This window comes from Anabrus simplex, chromosome 1, assembly GCF_040414725.1.
Source record: "Anabrus simplex isolate iqAnaSimp1 chromosome 1, ASM4041472v1, whole genome shotgun sequence".
NCBI lineage: Eukaryota > Metazoa > Arthropoda > Insecta > Orthoptera > Tettigoniidae > Anabrus > Anabrus simplex.
In genome coordinates this window covers 1013792515-1013819280 of record NC_090265.1, presented here as the reverse complement: position 1 = coordinate 1013819280, position 26766 = coordinate 1013792515, and the positions used below count along the sequence as shown (strand labels likewise).

Sequence of the window (26766 nt, the reverse complement as noted above, 5' to 3'; positions counted from 1 at the left end):
TGACATTTCTGGATCATGGATTGCTGCCTTTTGTGGTTTCTTCCTTACGTACGAGTCTCTTAGTTCCTGAGCCAACTGAAGAAAAAATGTTCTTCGACTAATTTTCTTTCCAATGACACCTGTATAGAGTACTCGGACATTTATCCCTGCAAAATCTAGCATACTGTAGAAAACCTGAACCGGCCAACGTCGGGATGGTGCTTTCGTTGTGTAAAAGCGCGCCATTTCATTTACTACGTCCATTCCGTATTTTGTTGCATTGTAATACTTATTTGTTTCAGCCAACTTCTTTTTGTGACTGCTGTCTACACTTACGTTTGGATGCACCGTACTCAAAATGATAGTATTCTTTCGTTTCTTCCCTTGATACACAGTGACCGGGCGAATTGGCCGTGCGCATAGAGGCGCGCGGCTGTGAGCTTGCATCCGGGAGATCGTGGGTTCGAGCCCCACTGTCGGCAGCCCTGAAGATGGTTTTCCGTGGTTTCCCATTTTCACACCAGGCAAATGCTGGGGCTGTACCTTAATTAAGGCCACAGCTGCTTCCTTCCAACTCCTAGGCCTTTCCCATCCCATCGTCGCCATAAGACCTATCTGTGTCGGTGCGACGTAAAGCAACTAGCAAAAAAAAAAAAAAAGATACACAGTGAGTGTAGTGTCCCCACGCTTCAACACTAAAGGCTTGGTTTCTCAGAACCTACGCATGCGAGGTGCGAGGCCGACGTTGCGTACTTTCATCCCAATAACGCTGCGAGGCTCGTGGTTTCCCAGGCTGCGAAGTGGATCACTTGCCGAGCACATGGCTCGCAGCCTGTGCGCTACTGTTGGAAGAGGAAGCGGATTATGTGTCAGTACTGGAGGGTTTTCTTCCCCCTATAGCAGTATCAATGGAAACTGTTGATGATCTTGTGATGTCAGCCTGTATCGTCCACAACCTTCTCCGGAATGAGCGAATTCCTTGCCCAAATTAACACTTTATTGGCTATTTGGAATTAAAAGAAGAAAACATGATTCCTCTGGCAGCTGACAACGGAGGTAATTCTATACATGATGCTTTCATGATAAGAGACAGCCTCAAGAAATATTTTTGTAGCAGGGAGAGAGAATCGGTATGACAAAGAAATTATGCTAACAGGGTGGAGTGAAAGTTTTTTTTTCTAACGGACAAACATGTACACTGACTGACAGAGCAAATGCAACACCAAGAAGGAGTGGTCAGAACTTTATGCCAATTGCAGGGTAGACTGACGTCACTGAGGTATGCTCATGATGTGAAATGCGCTGCTGTGCTGCGCACGTAGCGAACGATAAATGGGACACAGCGTTGGCGAATGGCCCACTTCGTACCGTGATTTCTCAGCCGACAGTCATTGTAGAACGTGTTGTCGTGTGCCACAGGACACGTGTATAGCTAAGAATGCCAGGCCGCCGTCAACGGAGGCATTTCCAGCAGACAGACGACTTTACGAGGGGTATGGTGATCGGGCTGAGAAGGGCAGGTTGGTCGCTTCGTCAAATCGCAGCCGATACCCATAGGAATGTGTCCACGGTGCAGCGTCTGTGGCGAAGATGGTTGGCGCAGGGACATGTGGCACGTGCGAGGGGTCCAGGCGCAGCCCGAGTGACGTCAGCACGCGAGGATCGGCGCATCCGCCGCCAAGCGGTGGCAGCCCCGCACGCCACGTCAACCGCCATTCTTCAGCATGTGCAAGACACCCTGGCTGTTCCAATATCGACCAGAACAATTTCCCGTCGATTGGTTGAAGGAGGCCTGCACTCCCGGCGTCCGCTCAGAAGACTACCATTGACTCCACAGCATAGACGTGCACGCCTGGCATGGTGCCGGGCTAGAGCGACTTGGATGAGGGAATGGCGGAACGTCGTGTTCTCCGATGAGTCACGCTTCTGTTCTGTCAGTGATAGTCACCGCAGAAGAGTGTGGCGTCGGCGTGGAGAAAGGTCAAATCCGGCAGTAACTGTGGAGCGCCCTACCGCTAGACAACGCGGCATCATGGTTTGGGGTGCTATTGCGTATGATTCCACGTCACCTCTAGTGCGTATTCAAGGCACGTTAAATGCCCACCGCTACGTGCAGCATGTGCTGCGGCCGGTGGCACTCCCGTACCTTCAGGGGCTGCCCAATGCTCTGTTTCAGCAGGATAATGCCCGCCCACACACTGCTCGCATCTCCCAACAGGCTCTACGAGGTGTACAGATGCTTCCGTGGCCAGCGTACTCTCCGGATCTCTCACCAATCGAACACGTGTGGGATCTCATTGGACGCCGTTTGCAAACTCTGCCCCAGCCTCGTACGGACGACCAACTGTGGCAAATGGTTGACAGAGAATGGAGAACCATCCCTCAGGACACCATCCGCACTCTTATTGACTCTGTACCTCGACGTGTTTCTGCGTGCATCGCCGCTCGCGGTGGTCCTACATCCTACTGAGTCGATGCCGTGCGCATTGTGTAACCTGCATATCGGTTTGAAATAAACATCAATTATTCTTCCGTGCCGACTCTGTTTTTTCCCCAACTTTCATCCCTTTTGAACCACTCCTCCTTGGTGTTGCATTTGCTCTGTCAGTCAGTGTATTTGTTTACCTATAGTTTACTTTTTCTGTGACCCAATTAGCATAATAACGGAATGAACATAGTTATTAAAATAAAACACCTGATTTTATTAAATGAACAATACTGAACTGAAATTTTGTAAAATTATATATATTGGCATATTTGATATTAAAGTAATGGATTTATTGATTGATATATCATTTCTAAATCTGTTAATTATTTAATCCTTTGAAACGGAACTCATTATATTTGTTATAAATAACATCAATAATAATAATAATAATAATAATAATAATAATAATAATAATAATAATAGATCCACAGAGGCAGCTACCACATCAATGAAAAAACAAAGAATCCAAAGAACGGAGGTTCCAAATGACAGTAAATTAACATTAATCGTCTGGTACCTCCGTTTTTGTAGTTTCTATTTTTACGAACTCTTTCCTTCTCAAGACCATCGTATAATACATAAAACTAGCAACATTTATTAGCTGTTCTATCCAACTTCAGTTATATCATTTTCCATAAGTTGTCTTTCACAACGTTGTTTTTGTAGCTCTTGTGTTGTAAGTTATACAACACTGGGTGTATTCGTACTTCTTTAATCAGTTCCTCGTCCACATCGTCCGTAAAGCTCATCGTGTTGCTTAAAACAGTAAAAACAAGAACAGAAACAATGTCGCCTCGCACTGCTGTCGCCTCGCACAAATCTGGCCGGACGAATCAGTGCGCGGTGGCACTGCGAGGTTGCGCACACTGCGCACCGCGCAGCTTGAGAAACCACTTGCATAAGCTCGTGTAGTCTGGATTTGTGCGAGGCCACCTCGCTCCTCGCATGCGTCGGTTCTGAGAAACCAAGCCTTAAGGTGCTATATAAATCTGCATTCGAATTTCGCACTGCCTCAGGAACTTCTCGCCGCGATTTATTCACTGTACCCACAATACTTGTTCTCCTCTCTTTCAGTTTTTCCGCAAGACTCGTCGATGTAAAAAGACTGTCATTTGTTACATTTCTTCCCTTGTCCATGACACAGGACGTAGAAATATATTCTCAGATAATGTCTGGCCAACTGGTCGTAATTTGTCCTTTCCGAGGTAAGAAAACGCATTCAAGACATATTTCGAATTTACATCCACGTTGACCCAGAATTTGATGCCAAACTTGTCAGGTTTGTTTGCCATGAATTGGGTGAATCTACATCTGCTTTTAGTAGGAAATAGTTGTTCATCAATGCCCATGTTTGCATCTGGCTTGTAGCATAGTTGACAGTTATCTATGAACTTATTCCAGACCTCTGACATAAGCGCAAACTTATCATTCTGCAGACGCTCTGACCATGTAGATTTCATGTCGAAACGCGGGTAACGCATAATACTTTTGAACTTCTGCCGTGACATTGTCTCACTAAAGAAAGCTGGGTCCCCGTCTTTCGACCAAAGAAAGTCGACAGATTTTCCCTTCACACCATATACACCACGAGCGTAAACTACTAATGCAATAAATGCATCCAACTCTTCCAGTGAAATGGTCCAGATATTCTCTTGAAGTCTCCTCCTAGCCTCTGCCTAAGTCCTTTTTTTATATGTCGAAGAATTGATTCGTCGATCAACAGCCGAAAAGCACTCGCTACATTATCACAAACACTGCGTTTAGCAAATGCAGTAGGACCACTAGCTTCACGTAAGATGTTCTGCTCAGTACGTTTTGATGTTGAAGAAGCACCAACTTCAATAACATCCCATGGTAAACCATCACGAGCAATCAACTGATTTTTGACATTGTTCACAGGGAGTGTACTATTAGCTTCAGGAAAAGCTGACAACTTCTGAAGTGCACTTTCAACTGTAAAAAGGGAAAGAACTATTTTAGCAATTTGATAATTCCCTCATATTACTGAAAATAAGGTTCTATAACTAACAGAACAACGAAAGCCGTATGTGAAACCCTACAATTAGAACGAAATAATCATATAAGTGCGCTAACAATAAATCAGGTCATATTACATCATGATTTTTACTTACCTTGATTTTCCTGTGTTTTGGGGTGCATAAATTTCATTATCACACTCCATGACATCATCACTATCCGCACTTTCACTCTCTGAATGTGAACTGTACGTGGAATGTATTCCAGATCATCACTATCTGCTGAATCATTGGATTCTTCAGGACCAGACTCATTTTCTGCAATATTTTGCAGTCTACGGAGTATCTCTTGCTCACTGAGCCCACGTGAACGGTGAGACATACCACTCCCAGTACACAACCACCAGTGCATGAAAAGAATGGGATGGATGTGTTTATCTTGAGCAGGATCAAGACCATTGTCATAACGGACTTATTTATTTGTACAGTTCTAACAAAGTGCATTGCTCCATTATTGTATATAAATCTGTATTATTCTATAACAATATCCTAGGTCAAACACAAATCCATCGATCTATAAAATATTACATGTAATTAATTTTTTTTTAAAACAGACAATCTGATTACTACAATCGCGGAAATCAAATCTAACATTCAAAAACTCCCCGTAGAAGTACATAAAGACATTAAATATGAGATAAAGAAGAAGCTCCCTTTTCTGGCAAAGGAACTGAAAACTACCTCGAACCTGATTCTTGGCAAACAAATACATGATGTAAGAAATAAAATTAATAATAATAATATTGTCACTAAAGCTGATAAAGGCCCCACCATAGTATTACTACATAAAGATGATTACATTTTTAAAAAAACGAAGATTTCTTTGCTAATAGCAGTTATACTATTATTAATAAAAATCCCACCCCCAAAATCCAACGAAGTTTGAAGAACCTATTGAAAAATCTACCGTTCTTATTACAAGAACACGAATATCAGAAACTTATAATAATGAACCCAAAACTCCCAACTGCAAAAGCTTTGCCAAAAATCCATAAAAAAGACATACCTATACACCCTATTATTAACTGCATGAACAGCCCTTCTTACAAAGTTTCGAAATTTCTGCATAATTTTCTCAGTAAACACTTTAAATTCAATAATACAGCTTATATAAGAAATTCCGTTGAATTTTGTGAAAAATTATCAAAATTCAATCTTGAGCATAATCACATAATGGTATCCTATGATATTACTAATATGTATTCCAATATTCCGGTAAGCAAAACGGTCAAGATTATTAAAACAAACCTTTTAAACCACAGTAACCTTAGCAAATGCGAAGTAGATAATTTCATCAGTTTATTAGAATTTGTACTTAATAATAACTATTTCACTTTCAATAATAGAATATATCCTCAAAAGGGCCTAGCAATGGGTGACCCGATCTCGGGTATTCTAGCTAATATCTTTATGGATATGATTTGGAAAATAACAAATAATATCAACGGTCTTCAGTTATGGTTAAGGTATGTGGATGACACTTTTGCCATTATAGATACACAGAAAAATGATAGTCACAGCGTGCTAACATCTCTTAATGACAGTGATGTCAAATTCACTAAGGAAGACGAGATCAACGGTTCTCTAAACTTTTTGGATTTTTCAAGAGAAAAGCCTTCTTGTGCCCCCATTACTATAAGAAACGATTTCTTACATCCGCAATCTCATAAACAGGCTGCATTTTTTAATCTTGTCTATAGAGCATTAAAAATCCCGCTTACAACTGAAAATCGCAAAAGAGAACTAAACTTTATCAAGGATTTGGCCAGAATTAATGGCTATAATCCCTTGATGATTAATAAAATCATCAAGAAGATAAAATTAAAAACCGCAACGAAACTGATTCCGGACAAGCCTAAAAAAAAAGAAATATGCTCCCTTTACCTACACGAACCCAGGCTTATTTCAAGTTACTAACCCTCTAAAGAAATACGGTATTAATATTGCTTATAGAACCCGATATACGAACCGTAATATATTCTTCAATTCAAATATAGTTAACATTAACCACAATAAATTCTCGAACTCTGGTATCTATAGGCTTAAATGCACCCTTTGTGGTTTTTCTTATATCAGACAGACCGGACGTAGCTTTTTGACCAGATACCTTGAACACTACAACGCTTCGAAACATAAAAAGTATTCCGCCATGAGCACCCATATGGAAGAAACTGGTCACAGTTTTACGACAATTGAAAAAGACCTTCAAATCTTGAAATACGTCAATAAAAGTAAACTTATGACAGAGTATGAGAACATTTACATTTTCTTAGACCAGTATTTTAATAGAAATCAAAATTTAAATGATACTTCAGAAATTAAAAGTCCAATAATCGAAAAAAATCCAGAACTACTTTCTCTTTTCAATATAAATAATAATAACTTTATGAGAATTTTTAATTATACAACCGCTAATAATATTTCCTCTGTAACAACAGCTACTGCTCTACCGCCCTTTCATGCAACACCCCCTCCACGAACATTCGACCCGCCCAAAGAATCGGTCGCCCCTCCGCCTCACATGACTCACTCCCCTCTTCTACATATACATACATATAACACTAGAAGCAGCAATAAAGCTACTCGCCAGTTTACTTCACGCAGCTAACACTAGCGGACACCTCACACTAGTCCCAAGGGTAAGCCTCCTCTTTCAATTTTTTCTTTTCTCCTTCTTCATTTTCCATTATAACATAATTTCATTTTCTTCCCTTTTCTTTCATTCCAGATTTCAAATTCCAATTGTGCCATAATCTGCTTCATTCATCTACGGATTGCCTGAACTCTCCCTTATTCAAGATCACAGTTACTCCTTAATGAGTTCACCATTGATGTTCTACATTGTACACGTTTTTAATTTTTATGCTAGCGTGTGAATGTGGACTAGCTCAACTTGTATTTCCTTCTGGCATTGTGATTCTTTCTCCTACAGAATTTGCAATTACCGGTGATCACGTCATTTCATCCTTGGTTACGTCGTCATGCGCCATTTGACTGGTTCTATTTGACTCGTACTGTTCAATTAACTCTAATTCAACTTTTGTTTTCGCACAATTGTAAGAACTCCAACGTCAATAATTAATCCACGCTTCACACATTGACGTATATTTTTAATTGTCTACAATATCTATTTTTGTTTTTTTACTTTAACAACCCCGTGATTGTTTTTAGCTCCACAGACTGCCTTCGTTCAATGTATTTCACCACAAATTCTCGCTGTTGATCTGTACATACTGTTACTAATTAAGTCTAATGTTATCATATTACTTTTTATTATGACATTGTTATTCTTTTATTAATTTTAATCACTTAAGTTCAGGGCCCTGACCTTAGTCTTTGTACTAACGGCTGATGATGTTCGCAATGCCGAACGAAACATGTTCCGTTATTTAAGCCATTTTTTAAGACACCTCATGATTATTTTATAATTCAATGAGTGTATTATATTGTATTGAGTAGGTGGTTGTTAATAAAAGAATTTTATAATTTTAACTATAAAATATTCCCAGTCAGTTTGACCGCTCCGGCCGTTCTAGGTAGGTGGATGATTGTTACGCTACTGCTTGAAGTTTTCAGTCTAAATAAAATGTTAACGAGAAGAACAGTTCACCACATGAGCATTTCGTAAACCTCCGGTCATAGGAATAAAAATCATGGACATGGCAAATTGAAGTTCCCCATCGGTCAAATTGACTGCTGCGGCCTTTCTAGTGTTAAATTCAGATGCTCACCATTATCTACATAATAAAATTTCTCACAATAACCAAAATTTGGAGAATTAGCAGAGTAATTAAACAACCCTAAATATCTTCACACACAGAAGAAATTTTACAGTATTAAATGATTTTCCACCAGTTCTTCTTTTCCCACAGTTCAATTTCAAAGTCAGACAAATAAACATATTTTACCAAAACAAATGAACATATTTCCCATACTGTGCAAACAATATCCAGCAAAGAGCTTCCTTTTTGTCGAACATGTCTGCTGTCAAGTCACGAGCTATCTATATGACAGAGCAACATTTTTCGTACAGAATAATCACTTTTATTTATATTGGGAATAGGAGCGCTTCATTTATGAATAGTGAAGGCATTAGAGATGCTATGGCACACTTTTTTTAGCTAAAATGTGAATGATGCATTATTACTATTAGTTGAAATATATTCTTATTGCGTACTTCTCCTTCGATGTCTGCCCAAACCAACTCAATGGGATTGAGATCTGGATGATATGGAGGAAGATGGAGAACTTCATGTCCATAGCTTTTCAAAAGATTATCTATTTTGTATACCTTCTCCACTTCTCACAAGTCCCAACAATTCAGCCTTTGTCATACCTGGATCAAACTCATTTCCTTTCTTCTGCCATTCCTGTACATCCTTCTTCAGTTAGGTAGAATTAGGCTTTCTGTCTTCCTGAACACAATGATAGGTTGCATTGGCCATTATTACTACACTCCGTGGGGTTAAATTTGGAGCAAGTCGCTCATTTATCCCCTTAGAAAAATTATTATAATTCATGTCTTCATTATAGTCCTCAGTCTTTAGGTGAGACTTAAAAATTAAAAGGGCATTGGGAACAAAACCATTCTCTCCTCCACCGCAGTATAACTAACCTATTACCCTTTCCTATGGAACAAAGTACTGTACCCCCATTTCTTCAGATCCTTGCCAGCACCGAGAAACATGCGAAGCATGAAGATAGGTTTCGTCTATAAATATAATTATTTCTGCCTTCATTTCGGAAAATCCATAACTGTCGCAGATATTTCACTTGCTATTCCACAATTTCTGGTAGCTCAACTAAAATCTTACCCTTTGATTGGCATTTCCTCCAACGAAATCCCAAGTCGCGCATTAATTTATGCAGATGTGAGCTACTACACTGCACTATGGCATCCTCTTCCAAAGCTTCTCAAATGTATGCAAAATGACGGAAGAAAAACCTATAAAAGAATTAACGTTTGATAGTTTGAAGGAATAGACAACAACTGATAAATTATAGCATGTTATAATGACATAAAACAAGCATCCCAGCGGCCAAACTGTGAAGTGGACAGCAACAGTTGAGCGTATTGTCCTACAGCAGCAGTATTTGCAAATCGCCCACTTCATACACTTTTTTTAAAGAAATTATCAATATTTATGAAATTAGAGGGCAATTTGTCACTAGTAATGTCTATGCTCTTTCTTTTGAATGCCCATTTGTCACGATCGGTTACTTGTAGGCGCCGCAAAAGGGATCTGTACTACTGAAAAAATATGTATGATTAAATATTGTTCATATGAAAGGATTAGGAGGCCAGTCATTTTGATTCCCTAATAGGGAGGCTGTCGGGTGGATTCCTCTCTGCATGATTAATTCTTTTTTTGTCTATGTGTTTCCTCCATGAAACATATGTGAAATAAATAAGAATATTTGTTTTCTTGCAGGTGTCAGCCATCTGTCTCGAGTGCTTCCACAGCGTTCCTGGGCGGGAGCAGTGCCCACACTGCTGACTCATGAAGCCCTGGAGATTCTGTGTACACCATCACCCCATCCCATGGGACTACCTGGTCCAAACATGTCCCCATTGGAGCGTTTCTTGGGTTGTGTCTACATGAGGAGACAGCTCCAGCGTTCCATACAGAGTGAGGAGTGTGTAAGTTCAGACAAAAATTATCCTTTTGTCTAAAAGAAAATGTTTTTCTTCCTAAATCTGTTACAACACAGATGAGAAATGTATTCAGTGGATGTGCCAGCCTACTTTGACACTCCTACTACTTTTGGTTAAGATGTTCAACTTAATCCATTCTGGGTATTATTGCCCACTGATAAATATCTAAGACATGTTTCTATGTGGGAATATTTTTCTCTGTCTCACCTAACTTGTAGATTCATAATCACACAAAGCTGATAATACTAAACTTGTTTGAAGTATTTCATGTATTTTATTATGATTTTGGTAATATTCACTGGATATTTAGGAGCTAAACATATCAGACTAACCAGAGCTTTGTAATTGTAAAATGTTATTATTATTATTATTATTATTATTATTATTATTATTATTATTATTATTATTATTATTATTATTATTATTATTATTATTATTATTATTATTATTATTATTCACACTTTAGTGGTAATGATATTCAAGCAATTGTACAGATTTTAGGAAATCAAAGCACAGTAAACCTTAATTTACACTACATTTTTACATAGAATTTGAACCCATAAATTTCCGTACAGTTCCAGTCGTGGCAATGACTACAGTCTTCTGCATGGTCTTGTAGATGTTGGTGTTGACATCCAACTTCTTCAGTCCTTCCACCAGAGTTTCAAGAAAGTATATGACAGTATTAATCGTGAGTCATTACTTAAAATCCTTAAAGAATTTGGGTTACACCAGAAACTCATTAATCTCGTTGGTGTTACCCTCAAGAACACTAGAGCAAAAGTTAAATTCCGAGGAGAGTTGTCTGAATCATTTGAAATCCGGACTGGACTTCGACAGGGGGATGGTCTCTCACCAATACTGTTTAACTGTGCATTGGAGAAAGTCATGCAAGAATGGTCTAAAAAATGTCAGCCAAACATCAAGATTGGCAAAAATATCAAGCTCAATTGTCTAGCATTTGCAGATGACCTTGTGCTACTTGCAAGTAGTGTGGAAGAGGCTAAACTCCAAATTGAAGAATTAGAACAAATAGCAGCAAAAATTGGATTACAAATCTCCTTTGGAAAGACGGAAATGATGCCATCCTTCAAAGTGGAAACATCACCTATCACATTGACTAATAACAAACAAATTAAGGTTGTTAATAAATTTAAATATCTTGGAGAGATTATAACTTGGAACTTAAAAGAGAAAATATCAGTTGAAAATAGAATTACCAAATTAAAACAAGCACAACACATTACTTGGCCAACCTACAAGAAGAAATCTCTCTTGATAAATGCAAAATTTAAACACTACAACTCCGTTATTAAGCCTGAAGCAATGAAAAATTTAAACACTACAACTCCGTTATTAAGCCTGAAGCAACCTATGCTAGTGAAATGTTATTCAATTTGAATACGAAATCAACTACAGATAAATTACAGAAAATAGACGAATCATTAGAACAATTCTAAACAAAAAACACCAAGTAGATGGACAATGGCGATTACTACCTAATGAAGTTGTATACCAGGAGACTGAGTCTATAATAGATACAATGCAGAAAAGAAAAGTTGCTTTTTTTCTGTCACATATTACGACTACCAGAGACTAGGATACTCAAACATTTATTCAACTACTTTTGGAAAAGTAAAACTAAAAATCACTGGTTCAAAGAAGTCCAAGATGATTTAAATGAATTAGGCTTGGCAATTCAACAAATTGAAAACAGAGAAGAGAAGAGAAGAGGATCCTGAGAAATAACGAAGTGAGACTTAAACTGAAGACCTATACATGCAAACAGTACAACATAACTGACGAAGAACGGGCAGCCAGGTCAGAGAGAATGAAACATTTCTGGGAACAAAAGAAGAAACATCAACCAAATTTGTAACCAATATTCATAAGACTTGACTGTATATAGATTGATTTCAGTGCTCCAATGTGGGCGTAAAATAAATAATATAACTACTGTGCGTTCTGTGTGCGATGTTGGCTTGATACCAAAGTACTTGTAAGGCTCGTTTGAAATCATCGTTTTGATTGATCGCCCATCTCTCTGCTCAAACGAATCCTTTTCACATAACTTACCTTTGACCTTACTAACCATTTGGCATTTGTCAATCCCAAAGTCCATACAAATGTCCTTCGAGAAGTTCTCAGTGATTTTCAGTAGTTGTTCAAGCTGTTGCTGGTTTTCTGCATACAGTTTGGTGTTATCCATGTACAGAAGATGACGCAATCGGTACTGGCTTCATGATGTGGACTTGATGGAATAGCCAAATCGAATAGAGTTCAATGTCCTTGACAATGGATTCATTACCAGGACGAACCACAATGGACTTAAGGAATTTCCTTGAAATATTCCATGTTGTTTGCTTATGGTATCTGTTTCAATGTGCATTCTTGTGCTCCAAGTTAACATGGCATGAGACAGGAAGTTGATTAGTTGTGGATCAACCCTATAAATCTCCAGCAATTTTAGTAGCCAGCTATGCAGCACGGAATCAAAAGCTTTCTTGTAATCTATGTATGCCATGCACGGGTTGCGATGCATAGTGTTGGCCTGTCCGCATACAGTGATGCATCAATGATGAGTTGTTCCTTACCTCCTTTCGAACCGCGTTGCCATCCTTTCTGTTGTATTGCAATGATGTTATTCTGTTCAAAGTGCTTGTAGATTCATTTGGTTATACATGATGTTATGATCTTGTAAAGGTTGATATCTTACAGGATCATTGACTTTTTATTATTATTATGCATAAAATTGTGAAATATAGTTAAAGTAGAATCCTGCAAACTCGATTCCCTATAACTCGACATTCCGTATTAACTCGACAGCTTGATGAGCTGTATTTTTCTTCTTTTTTTTTTAATCACTAAATTATTTTCACTGGTTAAGGTATAAGAACCATTTTTCTCCCTCCTAACATGATTTCAATGTGTTAACGAATAGACTAGAGCATTTTGGAAGCATTGAAAAAGAGATACAAACATAAACTTCTTTCTTCTCTTTGTGAAGGAAGGGTGTGACATAATCGATAACGTACAGAAAAGGGACATGTTGGACATAGTAGAGTGGATATCTGAATCTTGTAATGAAATTGAGCGTATAAGCTCATTCATTACAGGAGGAAGTTGCTGGACTATTCAGGAAACGAGTTTCAAGAAAACAAGGAAGAGACAGAAGACTTACTGAAGAAAATTTTTGACTGCCAAGATATTACTGGTGGTGACGCTGGAGAATGTATGAGGAAGGATGGAAACTTTTAGGTAGCGAAATAGCTGCACTAGTGAAAGAGAATGAAGATTTCAGAAATAAAGATGAATCAGAAGAGATGGAAGACTATGGAAAGGTTGAAAAGGTGACTCACAAAGTAGGTCTACAGGCCGCTGAAGGAATGCTCCATTACATGGAGGAACAAGGTGCATCTGCTATGGACATTTTGTTTCTCCATCGCCTACGAGACGACGCCGTACGAAGATTAAATGGGTGCGAGAGAGAGTCAAGCATCACAATATTTTTTCCTATGAAGAACTAGTCATTTCTTCCATTTTATAATTATGTACGTTTCTTCTTAAGTTTAATTTACATCGCACCGACACAGATACGTCTTAGGGCAACAGTGTTATAGAAAAGTGGCTAGAAGTGGGAAGGGAATGGCCGTGACCATAATGAAGGTACAGCTCCAGCATTTGCCTGGTGTAAAAATGGAAAACCACAGAAAACCACCTTCAGGGCTGCCGACAGTAGGGTTCAAACTCACTATTTCCCAAATGCAAGCTGATAGCTGCATGACCCAAACCACCCTGCCACTTGTTTGGTTAAAAAGTTATTTTAGGGTGTGTTGTACTTCTCAGTAAAATATTATGAATTGTGAATTACCCAGCTCAACATCCTCTCAGTCCACATTAGGTCAAGTTTGCAGGACTCTACTATACTAATATTGACCTTATAAATTATGCATTTTGTACATTTATTAGAAACAAAAATATGAAGCTTTGAAAATCTAGGTAAATCTAATACAAGTTGTTTTTAGTCAGAATTTCTCCCAGTTTCAAGTTTAACAGCAGTATCTTATACATTGCTCATGTTATTCATTCCATCATCATTATGGTACAGCAGTGTCCTGGTGCAGTATATCTTTCATAGCATAGACACTTGTCTCATCCATTATTTACCTGCTGTCAACATATTCTTTCAGCAGAGTAAAATGATACTGCACTGTTTGAACTTTAAGATAACTACTCTTGAGCCTTTCCATGATGTTAGAATTATGATCAAAAAACTTTTTATTTATATTTCAGCTTATTGGCATTCCTAGCACAGAACCTGGAGTGGTGCATTTCAAAGTAGAAAGTCTCCAGTGTAGAGTTGGACTGAATACACAGCATCTGCAATCTCTGCACATCAGAGTGACCCCTATGCCTGATCACAAAGAGCAGTGGAGTGCTGAAGAGTTGCAGGTAAGGAATTACGTGTGGGTCATGTGGAATTGTTTCCCCTCCCCTTTCTTAAAATTGCTCTCTTCAGCCAATGTTAAACAAGTTCTGCATCCTCATAATATCATGAGTCTTCTTGAGGCACCAGGAATGCATTCTGCTATACCTTCTACATCTGAAGGGAAACAGTTGTCCTCATGTATGGAACACAGAAACAAGTAGAAACCTGTAGCTATCAACAGACTGTTGACCTCTTATCATTGAATTCACAGCTAGAATATAATAAATATGATGTCCTTAACAAATTTACAATGTTTAATTAATTGTGCCTTTTTTTTTTAAGTTTTCTTGTGGTATTATGCATTATTTTGTTAATATTTTCTGTCTTTACAGTTACTACAAAAATTAACTTATATTTTCTCTTTTGTTCTTCAGATTATCGAAAAATTCTTTGATACGCGAGCAGCAGCCCCTCCATACAAGCCCAATGCTTTATGTGGTTTTGGACGCATGCTGAATGTTCCATACAATGTCTTAAAAGACTTCGTTCAGATCATGAAGCTGGAATTGGTGAGCTTTATTTATTTATTTATTTATTTATTTATTTATTTATTTTCAATTCACTCTATATAAAAAAAGGTATTTACCCTGATTTATAAAAACCATGCAATTATGTACAGTATTTGCATTATGTCGTTATCTCTTATAATCTGTTAAAATCAGGGTCATTTACTGTTAAATTGTGGACATCATGCTGAGTGATCCAGATGGCTGAAGGTGATATATGATCTGAGTCCATGACTTTGCATTAGATCTGCTCACCTTTGTCTTATTCATTGCGCCTCTCCTACAACTGACAATAACAACCATCACACATTTAGACATTTTAGCCTTGACACTGGGCCGTATTTTAGCTGTATATTATATGATGTTCTCCCACCAGAAACCTGTATTATTCTGAGTACCGATATTAGAAAGTCTTTGGTTTGAAAATATTTGAGCATTAAAGAAATCTCAAATTATTGTTGCTATGTCTCACAAGGAATGTGGAGTAAACAAATGTAGAGGTTGTCCTTGTCCTTTTTGTGCTTTCATGTTTGTCCTTGTGTCCTATTTCTGTTGCTCCCTCTTCCCACACTGTCTTGTCATTGTCTTCGTCCTCTTACATGTTCCTTTTCTTGTTCCTATCTGTGACTTGTTCCTATATATGACTTGAGAGCAAAATAACTGTAACTATCGTACCAATGCTGAGGGTTTGTAAATTTAATCCGACCGTCTTCATTTGAAGCAGTTATGAAAGTACAGAGTAAAGAAATCAATTGATTGAATTCAATTAATTTTCTTTGACTAAATTTTTATACTCTGGAATAAAACAAGCATGGTAATTGGAGGTCTGATCTGATTATATGACTTTTGCATTAGATATACTCACCTTTGTCTTATTCAGTGTGCTTCTCCTTCTGCTGACAATAACAGCCACCACACATTTAGACATTTTATTCTTGACACCGGGCCATATACCCTGTAAAGTTATTGACACATTATAAAAAAGAAAGCAGGAAAGATTTTGCAGCATCTTGGCTTTGTGACAATATACCTAAAGTCAGACACATGCTGCTGCCTCAAGGTGCCTCGGCATGAGGGAAATAGACAATTAGGATTGTGATATAGTAGGATTTTCTCCATTTGAAAGCTTTTAAATCTCTTCCTTAAGAAACAAATGTTTTGTCATGCGCATATTGCATGCTGATTTTGAAGATTAAATTTCTTTCCTTTTCATCCAACAGTTATTCATTACCATCTTAGTGTGTAAATACTGAGGTTATGGTGTGTCTGAGTGTAATATGCACACAAGGTGAACTCTGACAGAAGAGGTTGAAATGGAGTGCAAGGGAAAAAGAGAAAGAAGAGTGAAATCTTGAAGAAGTGCAAAATATAGCTGGTCACTCACTGTGTTGGGCTATATTTTGTACAGGGTGGAATGTTGACCTGGAGTATGAACAGATCCTTTATGCGATAGAGATGCTAAGATGGTTGCTGGGAGTTGCACAGCTCAAACATGTCAGGAATAACTGAGGCCAGGATGCACTGGTATGGACACATGACCAGAGTTAATAATGAATCCATTGCAAAGTGACCACTGACAGACAGCGACCCAGAGGGTGAGCAAACATAATGGCAGATGGATTTCATGCGGGAGATATGTCATGCAGGCATCCATCACTCTGAAGGAAATACCTATCAGTGTCAACTTGTTAACAACTATGAGTGTATGAAAAATTCATGTCAATCACTCAACTCAATTTAAAAGTGAAGAGCTTAGTACAACTCCCAGCATAGCATCTCTGTTGCATGAAGGATCTGATATATAAGTAATAATAATAACAACGTAAACGTTTCCACCTTTTCAGTACTAAAATATATTCACAAAATTATAAATTACACAGTACTAGTTTCGACCCATCTAGGGGTCATCATCAGCCGTATTGGAGCAAAGATTACTTTTGGCGAAATCCTAAGAAAATGTTATTTTAAAGAATAACAAGTGAAATGAGATGTTATTATGGTAATAGTTAATAATACAAGGAATATACATACTAAGAGGTTTTTAACAAAGAATAAAGTATAAATGGGGTGTTGTAAAAATTATAATCATGGAAATCAGTAAGTTCTTGTATTGAAATGCCATATATCAAATTATATATGGCTTAGGAAGAGGGCTTAAGGTGGGGCTGAAGGGTGCGGGAGAAAGTGTAATTGTCTTGGAAAAGTACCTTTGATTAAATTTAGGATTGAGTTTAGGTTGGCTGCATTATTGTTTCTGAGGAAAGTGATAAATACCACGAGCACACTAACGCAATAAAATACAACAGGTTTTCAGCCATCGGCCAACACATGCAAGATTATAACCATAATTTCACCAATATTGAACAAGACATGGACATCCTCGTATTAGCAAACAAGGGCCCTTTACTCAACATAATGGAAAATTACTACATACACCTAGACCAATACTTTAATGCCAGTCACAATCTCAATGAAATCTCAGAGAAACCCAACATACTCTTCGATCTATTTATCACTTTCCTCAGAAACAATAATGCAGCCAACCTAAACTCAATCCTAAATTTAATCAAAGGTACTTTTCCAATACAATTACACTTTCTCTCACACCCTTCAGCCCCACCTTAAGCCCTCATCCTAAGCCATATATAATTTTATATATATCATTTCAATACAAGAACTTACTGATTTCCATGATTATAATTTTTTACAACACCCCATTTATACTTTATTCTTTGTTAAAAACCTCTTTTACCGGGCGAGTTGGCCGTGCGCGTTGAGGCGCGCGGCTGTGAGCTTGCATCCGGGAGATAGTAGGTTCGAATCCCACTATCGGCAGCCCTGAAGATGGTTTTCCGTGGTTTCCCATTTTCACACCAGGCAAATGCTGGGGCTGTACCTTAATTAAGGCCACGGCCGCTTCCTTCCAACTCCTAGGCCTTTCCCATCCCATCGTCGCCATAAGACCTATCCGTGTCGGAGTGACGTAAAGCCCCTAGCAAAAAAAAAAAAAAAAAAAAAACCTCTTAGTATGTATATTCCTTGTATTATTAACTATTACCATAATAACATCTCATTTCACTTGTTATTCTTTAAAATAACATTTTCTTAGGATTTCGCCAAAAGTAATCTTTGCTCCAATATGGCTGATGATGACCCCTAGATGGGTCGAAACTAGTACCGTGTAATTTATAATTTTGTGAATATATTTTAGTATTGAAAAGGTGGAAACGTTTACGTTGTTATTATTATTACTTATATATTATTCTCAGTTCAATACGGACCAAAAACCTGAAATTCATAACCATTAATGAAGGATCTGCTCATGCTTTATTACAGGCGAACAGACCTTAAAGAATATAGCCTCATACAGCGACCACCCATATAAAGGAGAAATGAAATGGCATATAATGAGGGCCAATGTTCGAATTCCAGAGAACCATTAATATTACCATGATATGTGGATAGAATTACATAACTCATTACAAAACAGTACTGTAGACCCTGTTTTAATGTGCCCGCTTTTAATGAAGATATTTTTAAGTCCCGGCCAAATCACTTTAAAGCACAATGTTTTTTAAACCCCCTTCTAGTAAACCTCAGTGTAAACAAAAGTTCAATTCTTAGGAATATATATCACATAAATTACGATTGCACATTAACAAATTAACAATAAGATACTTTTTCTAAACTTGTTTGTTAATTAATTTCTGTTTTGTCATAATCTCAGTTCGAAGTTTGCACACTAAATGAAAGCACTGCTTTAATGATGTGTGGAACTGCAATAAAATTGCTGTTCATTGGTCCATTCAACAGTGAGAGCATCTGCCGTAGCCTTTAGTCACAGCAATGATACAACGGCTAGGTGTTTCATCCCACAGCTCCAATTGCTGCTTGCAAATCACATGGAGGGAAAGTGCAGACTGAAAAATATATCCAGCCTCATTCACTGTTTGTGAATGTGTGAGTAAATCAGTGCTGAACTGGAATTGGAGTCGAGTCGAGTCCTGTGCCTGGAAATTGCTACTACTCGAGTCCTTTAGAACAAATGTCACAATCTCTGAACCGTTCTTAGAATTATGTGTAACAACGGAACATAAACAAACAAAATCACATTATTTATTCTGGTATATTAATGAAGAGAAGTGATAAAGAAATTTGCCGTGCTGGACGTGATCATTAGCACTGAACGAGTTGTATTAAAAAAATGTTATTAATCCTTATTCTGGTCACTTAGGATCTGATGAGATGAGGCAAACCTCGATGTGGAAGTGTTTTATAGTCAAATGCCCTTCCTGTTGCCAACCTCATCTTAGCTATCAAAAAAAAAAAAAAATGGTGTGGATAAGATGAATAATTTTTGAGCTAGAAGCAAGAGGAAGGCGGCATGAGAAAAGTACTGTTGTGGCATTTTACTGGAGGTAAAATTGGGTACCATGGAAAACTATTTAGAGTATAATCAGTGATTCTATTCAAACCATCATGTCTATTGAATCGGTGATAGCTTGGATCCATACCCACTACATCCTAACTTGCCGTGCTAACCCAGTTGGAATTCTGCATATTATTATTATTATTATTATTATTGTGTCACTGTAATTTTGTATTTGTCTTTTCATTTCATGAAATTAACTTTTGAGGGACTGAATGGGAGTAATTTCTCTGTTGAATGATGTGGTTGGTGTGCACGGCATAGATAAACAAGTTTCAACAGCTAAACCTCTCTGCCTGTTTCATACATGCATTTCAGTGTAGTAAAGATGTGGTTAGAAAGTGGTATATTTAGGGCACTCCTAATACATCACATATCACAACCTCATTATAATATTGGTCTCTAACAATACTTGGTCAGTTACCTGGTATATATCTTCCATCTATATTGCATGTAATTTGTTATGATCATTATAGATACAGAGTGCTTCGAACATCTAGTATTCCACTGCTTTTTTGTATTCATCTATCACCAGACTTACCACTCACCTTGTTGTGGCATAGAGATGTGTGACATCACACAATCAATTCCTCGCATGTGAAGCGAGTCTCAGTCCAGACTCAAAGGAGTTGATGTTTTTTATTCCAGGCATTACTCATTCAAATCACTACTGTTTGTTTTAATAATAATAATGTTATTGACTTTACGTCCCACTAATTACTTTTACGGTTTTTGGAGACGCCAAGGTACCGCGATTTAGTCCCGCAGGAGTTCTTTTACATGCCAGTAAATCTACCAACACAAGGCTGACATACTTGAGCGCCTTCAAATACCATCGGACTGAGCCAGGATTTAACCTGCCAAGTTGGGGTCAGAAGACCAGCGCCTCAACCGTCTAAGCCACAGCCCAGCACTGTTTGTTTTTGTTGCTGTGTTACAAGTTGTGCTGCATGTTACATTTGTGTCTGTGTCAGTTGTGCTACTAGTTCCGATGGACTTCTAAATATAAGAAGCTGACTATTCAACATCGTTAGTACCGAGCTCGATAGCTGCAGTCGCTTAAGTGCGGCCAGTATCCAGTATTCGGGAGATAGTGGGTTCGAACCCATTTGTCGGCAGCCCTGAAGATGGTTTTCTGTGGTTTCCCATTTTCACACCAAGCAAATGCTAGGGCTGTACCTTAATTAAGGCCACGGTCGCTTCCTTTCCACTCCTAGCCCTTTCCTCTCTCATCGTCGCCGTAAGACCTATCTCTGTCGGTGCGACGTAAAGCAACTTGGAACATCGTTAGTGATGTTGAAAAAAATAGCCAAGTTCCTTTCCCAGTGATGGTAAAAATATATGACTTAGCACCCTTTATCAATATCATTCAATACTGATCTGCATTTAGGGCAGTCGCCCAGGTGGCAGATTCCCTATCTGTTGTTTTCCTAGCCTTTTTCTAAATGATTTCAAAGAAATTGGAAATTTATTAAACATCTCCTTGGTAAGTTATTCCAATCCCTAACTCCCCTTCCTATAAATGAATATCTGCCCCAGTTTGTCCTCGTGAATTCCAACTTTATCTTCATATTGTGATCTTTCCTACTTTTATAAACGCCACTCAAACTTATTCGTCTACTAATGTCATTCCACGCCATCTCTCCGCTGACAGTTCAGAACATACCACTTAGTCGAGCAGCTCTCCTTCTTTCTCTCAATTCTTCCCAGCCCAAACTTTGCAACAATTTTGTAACTCTACTCTTTTGTCGGAAATCACCCAGAACAAATTGATCTGCTTTTCTTTGGATTTTACCCAGTTCTTGAATTAGCTAATCTTGGTGAGGGTCCCATACACTGGAACCATACTCTAGTTGGGGTCTTACCAGAGACTTATATGCCCTCTCCTTTACATCCTTACTACAACCCCTAAACACCCTCATAACCATGTGCAGAGATCTGTACCCTTCATTTATGTAATTACCCCAATGAAGATATTTCATTATATTAACACCTAGATACTTACAATGATCCCCAAAAGGAACTTTCACCCCATCAATGCAGTAATTAAAACTGAGAGGACTTTTCCTATTTGTGAAACTCACAACCTGACTTTTAACCCCGTTTATCAACATACCCTTGCCTGCTGTCCATCTCACAACATTTTCGAGGTCACATTGCAGTTGCTCACAATCTTGTAACTTGTTTATTACTCTATAGAGAATAACATCATCCGCAAAAAGCCTTACCTCTGATTCCAACCCTTTACTCATATATATAAGAAAACATAAAGGTCCGATAATACTGCCTTGAGGAATTCCCCTCTTAATTATTACAGGGTCAGATAAAGCTTCACCTACTCTAATTCTCTGAGATCTGTTTTCTAGAAATATAGCAACCCATTCAGTCACTCTTTTGTCTAGTCCAATTGCACTCATTTTTGCCAGTAGTCTCCCATGAACCACCCTATCAAATGCTTTAGACAGGTCAATCGAGGTACAGTCCATTTGACCTCCTGAATCCAAGATATCTGCTATATCTTGCTGGAATCCTACAAGTTGAGCTTCAGTGGAATAACCTTTCCTAAAACCGAACTACCTTCTATCGAACCAGTTATTAATTTCACATTCATGTCTAATATAATCAGAAAGAATGCCTTCCCAAAGCTTACATACAATGCATGTCAAACTTACTGGCCTGTAATTTTCAGCTTTATGTCTATCACCCTTTCCTTTATACACAGGGGCTACTATAGCAACTCTCCATTCATCTGGTATAGCTCCTCCGATCAAACAATAATCAAATAAGTACTTCAGATATGGTACTATATCCCAACCCATTGTCTTTAGTATATCCCCAGAAATCTTATCAATTGCAGCCGCTTTTCTAGTTTTCAACTTTTGTATCTTATTGTAAATGTCATTGTTATCATATGTAAATTTTAATACTTCTTTAGCCTTAGTCTCCTCCTCCATCTGGACATTATCCTTGTAACCAACAGTCTTTACATACTGCTGACTGAATACTTCTGCCTTTTGAAGATCCTCACATACACACTCCCCTTGTTCATTAATTATTCCTGGAATGCCCTTCTTGGAACCTGTTTCTGCCTTAAAATACCTATACAGTGGAACCTCGATTCTCCGTTTTTCAAGGGACCATGAAAATAAAACGTACAATGCGGGAAAACGGAAAATCCGGGAATGAATGAAAACCATTAACAATTTGGCTAAACATCACAAAAATGAAATATGTATAATTATAATCTTATAAAAACTCCTAAACCAAACAAAACTACAGCCCCAATGTGACTTAGCCTGCCAAACGACCGCTGCTCAGCCCGAAGACCTGCAGATTACGAGGTGACGCATGGTCAGTGTGACGAATCCTCTCGGCCGATATTCCTGGCTCTCTAGATCGGGGTCGCCATCTCACCATTAGATAGCTCCTCAATTAAAGGTAATCATGAAGGCTGAGTGCACCTGGAACCAGACTTATATCCAGGTAAAACTGCCTGACCTGGTCGGAATCGAACCCGGGCCCTCTGGATGAGAGGCAGGCATGTTAGACCGTGAAACCGCATTAATTACCGGTACGCGAGTTCAAAATGTCGATACTTTATATTCAATTTTACAGGGGAATCTTCGTCAGTTTCCTGTGAAAACTTCTTTCAGTTCAGCAACTTTGATTAGCCAAACTCTTTGAAAAATCTAATAACGCCAAGCCAAACGACAATCGACCACAAGTAGTTTTTAATTCTCTCATTTAATAAAATAAAGCACTTTAGATACAAAAGCGCCCAACATGATGGCGAAATCCCTTCTTTTCTTAATCTTTCATTGTAATTTGGTCTCCGGTATACTGTTTGTAGTCAGTTTCTGGAAATCTTGTACCGTTACCGTTAGGTCTACATCGACTTTTAAAGGTTATGTTGAACTCGAAAATATGGTTTCGACAGTAAGTATCGATTCTCAAAAGTTCTCGAATGCATTATATTCAATTCTGCCCGTCATTAATCCAATAAAATTGGAAAGATAAAAGAAATATCATCAAAACTTCAGAAATGACGGTTAATCTTGACCTTGAGGTTATCTGGAAAGCGCTCGCTGCACGTGTCAGCCATTTAAATGTACTGGTAACGTGCGCAAATAAAACGACTGCGGTTTTTGGTATTTTAACACAAAAACGTAAAATTCCCAGTCTTACATTAGGACCTAAACAGTAATAGGCAATCCCAAGACCTCCCATGGCTTTCTTTTTTAATGTAAGGTGCAACATCTGTTCTGGTCTCGCTAACATAATCGCGTATGATAATATTAAAATACTTTAACTTTTTCGTAGCTTACAAATTCTTCTTTCACGAGAATGAATACTCCCCCTCCTACCATTCCTATCCTATCTCTACGATACACACTCCAGTTCTGTGAGAAAATTTCTGCATCCATTATATCATTTCTCAGCCATGATTCAACTCCTACTACAATATCTGGTAAATATATATCTGTTAAATTACTCAATTCTATTCCTATCTTTACAATACTTCTACAGTTCAACACTGACAGTTTTATGTCATCCCTACTTGATTTCCAGTTCCCTGTTCCCTTATCACTGCTTCCTAGGCCACCCCGTTTCCCTGAATGTACCTCCGTATTACCCTTCCAAACATATTTCCTAACTTATACGTACCACTACGGTTTAAGTGAAGGCCATCTGAGCGCTGATCCCTATCTCCTACCCACCCATTAGGATCTAGAAATTTCACTCCCAGTTTCCCACATACCCACTCCATAGTCTTATTTAAATCCCCAATCACCCTCCAGTCAATATCCCTCCTACACAGTATTCCACTAATAACAATCTCTGCTTTCTTAAACTTCACCTGTGCTGCATTTACCAGATCCCACACATCTCCAACTATGTTGGTACGTATATCAGCTTGCCTTACGTTGTTGGTACCAACGTGAAACACTACCACCTTCTCCTTCCCCTCCTCCCTCTCTTCTACTTTCCTCAACATCTGCCTCAACCTAATTCCTGGATAATATTCTACCCTGGTTCCCTTTCCTCCACACACTTTCCCCACGTGTCTAACGATGGAATCCCTCATGACGAGAGCCTCAACCCTACCCACCTCATTTGACCTCCTCCCCTCCTGGTCAGCCCTATCTTTCCTGATAGCTGCAGACGCTACTTCCTCCTCCCTTTTCTCCTTCCCATGACCCTGTTCCACCTGTTTTTTCCTATCCACTACTCTACATTTCCCTTTCCTACCTTTTACCTTCCTCCTACTTCCACACATCTCAGCAGCAGTTCCCTGTCCCTCTTCTACCCTCTGTTGTTCTACCTGGAGTGACTCGTACCGATTTCGCACAGACACCTGTCCTGAATTCTGATACTGAATAGTGCCCTTAGCCTGCAATCTCCTTCCCCTTAGAACATTAGACCACCTGTCTTCTACAACTCCCCCCTTTCCTTCCCCTCCCTCTTGTACACCTACTGTAACCTGTACATTGTTTCTAATTATCTCCTTCAAACTCTCCAACTCCTCCCTCATACCCCTCAATGCCTCGCCACACCCACAGTTCATACACTCGCGCTCCTTAGCCATTCTTTACGGAAAAAAATTAAAATTAAAAACTTATTTGCAAAAAATAAATGAACGGAGGGATACATTGTCTGGGATATGCTGTATTTATTATGCAGTATTTATGCTGTTTGATATCATGAAACAGAAGACACTATTCTGACAACAGAAGTAGAGTGCAATTCTGGGGCAAAAATGCAGAAGAATACTCATTCTTCCCCATATGAGGAACTTGAAAACATTTGAATGAAATGATGCGAGTGAAAAAGTGTGAGAACGCTTCAATTGAGGGGAATATACTTAAACAAAAAGCTTGATGAATAGCGCTTAAACTGGGTTTGTTGATTTCATGTTCTCTCTTTTTTTTTTTTGCTAGTGTTAATTTTTTGTCTGTGATCATTGTGTTAGTTGTTTTTAGATCTTTATGACTTAATTTTTGTACTGCTTTGCTAATTGGCTGATGATGACACTTCAAATGTGTTGAAACCGGTCCCAAACGAACAGCTTGCAACTTTTATTTGGTTCAACTTAACAACGGAGTATTGAAAGGTGGATCCTTCCTTCTATTTAATATTGTATATTTCTCTATTCAATATGGAACAATCATGAAGAAAAAAAAAGATTTTTAACTTTAAATAGTGGCTTTACGTCGCACTGCCACAGATAGGTCTTTCAATTTTCATTCAATTTTTACCCGCTAACTTAACGTTAAAAACCTCCATATGTAGCAGGAAAACTGCTGAATTGGCAACACTGATAAGCAACTCTCTGTAACACAATACAGAATGGAACAGCTGACCAAGAAGACGTCCAGCTGTGCATGCGTGCTTGCCCCTTCCACATTCTTTCTCGTATACCTCAGCACTCAGTGCTCCCACAGTCCAGATGGCCGTGAAGTACTGGTGAGTGCTTTGGCCAATCAGAATGCTACGTTTTTCTTTAATAATTTAACATATTGTGGTCTTCCTCACTTTCATACATTTTAATGCACCGGACTGATCATTTTTCACTAACTTTGGATTTTAAAATTAAATGCTAGTTTTGAACGTAGGTAATTGTTTATTTCACTATATTTGAGTTCATACTTTCTCTAAATACTATCTCTAAAAACTGTCATACAATTGATAGTTCCCTTACCATGGAAATAGTGGATTGAAATTAGTAGGTTTTTCTTTCTTTTTTAGTTCAACAATACTATCTCTAAAAACTGTCATACAATAGGGAACATGCATGATCCGGGGTTTTAATTAAAAATATGCTAATCTGATACAAAATTGCATGCAGAATTCAAAAATGTGATCAGAATGTACAAATAATAACTCCAAACATGATAAAAATCTACGAAAATGTCACGTCACGCAAGTACGCGATCTCATTGGCCTGACGTCATCGTACAGGTTGACTGAATTAGCAGACGAAATAACACGCAGTGTGCTGTGAGAAGCAGGATACACTTCGCGTATTTCTACTTTACGTTGGTGTCTAGTATGGTTAAATTCGAGGTCTATACATTGGATAATAATCTGAGTGGTATATTTTAGACTTAAAATGAATCCTGTGCAGACAGTGAGGCAGAAAACTTATAAATGGTGTAGAGTTCCGATGTGCAATAGCACATCG

At 38.4% G+C, this 26766-nt stretch overlaps 1 protein-coding gene across 1 annotated transcript in view; it reads left to right on the top strand.

Moving 5' to 3' along the window:
• Positions 1 to 26766, top strand: part of MED14 (mediator complex subunit 14) — a 286657-nt gene that overhangs the window by 250293 nt on the left and 9598 nt on the right. Inside the window, exons 23-25 of the mRNA XM_068225329.1 lie at positions 9936 to 10144; positions 14453 to 14611; positions 15023 to 15157. Of these exons, the coding sequence (XP_068081430.1) occupies positions 9936 to 10144; positions 14453 to 14611; positions 15023 to 15157 (503 nt within the window). The remainder of the gene's footprint in view (positions 1 to 9935; positions 10145 to 14452; positions 14612 to 15022; positions 15158 to 26766) is intronic.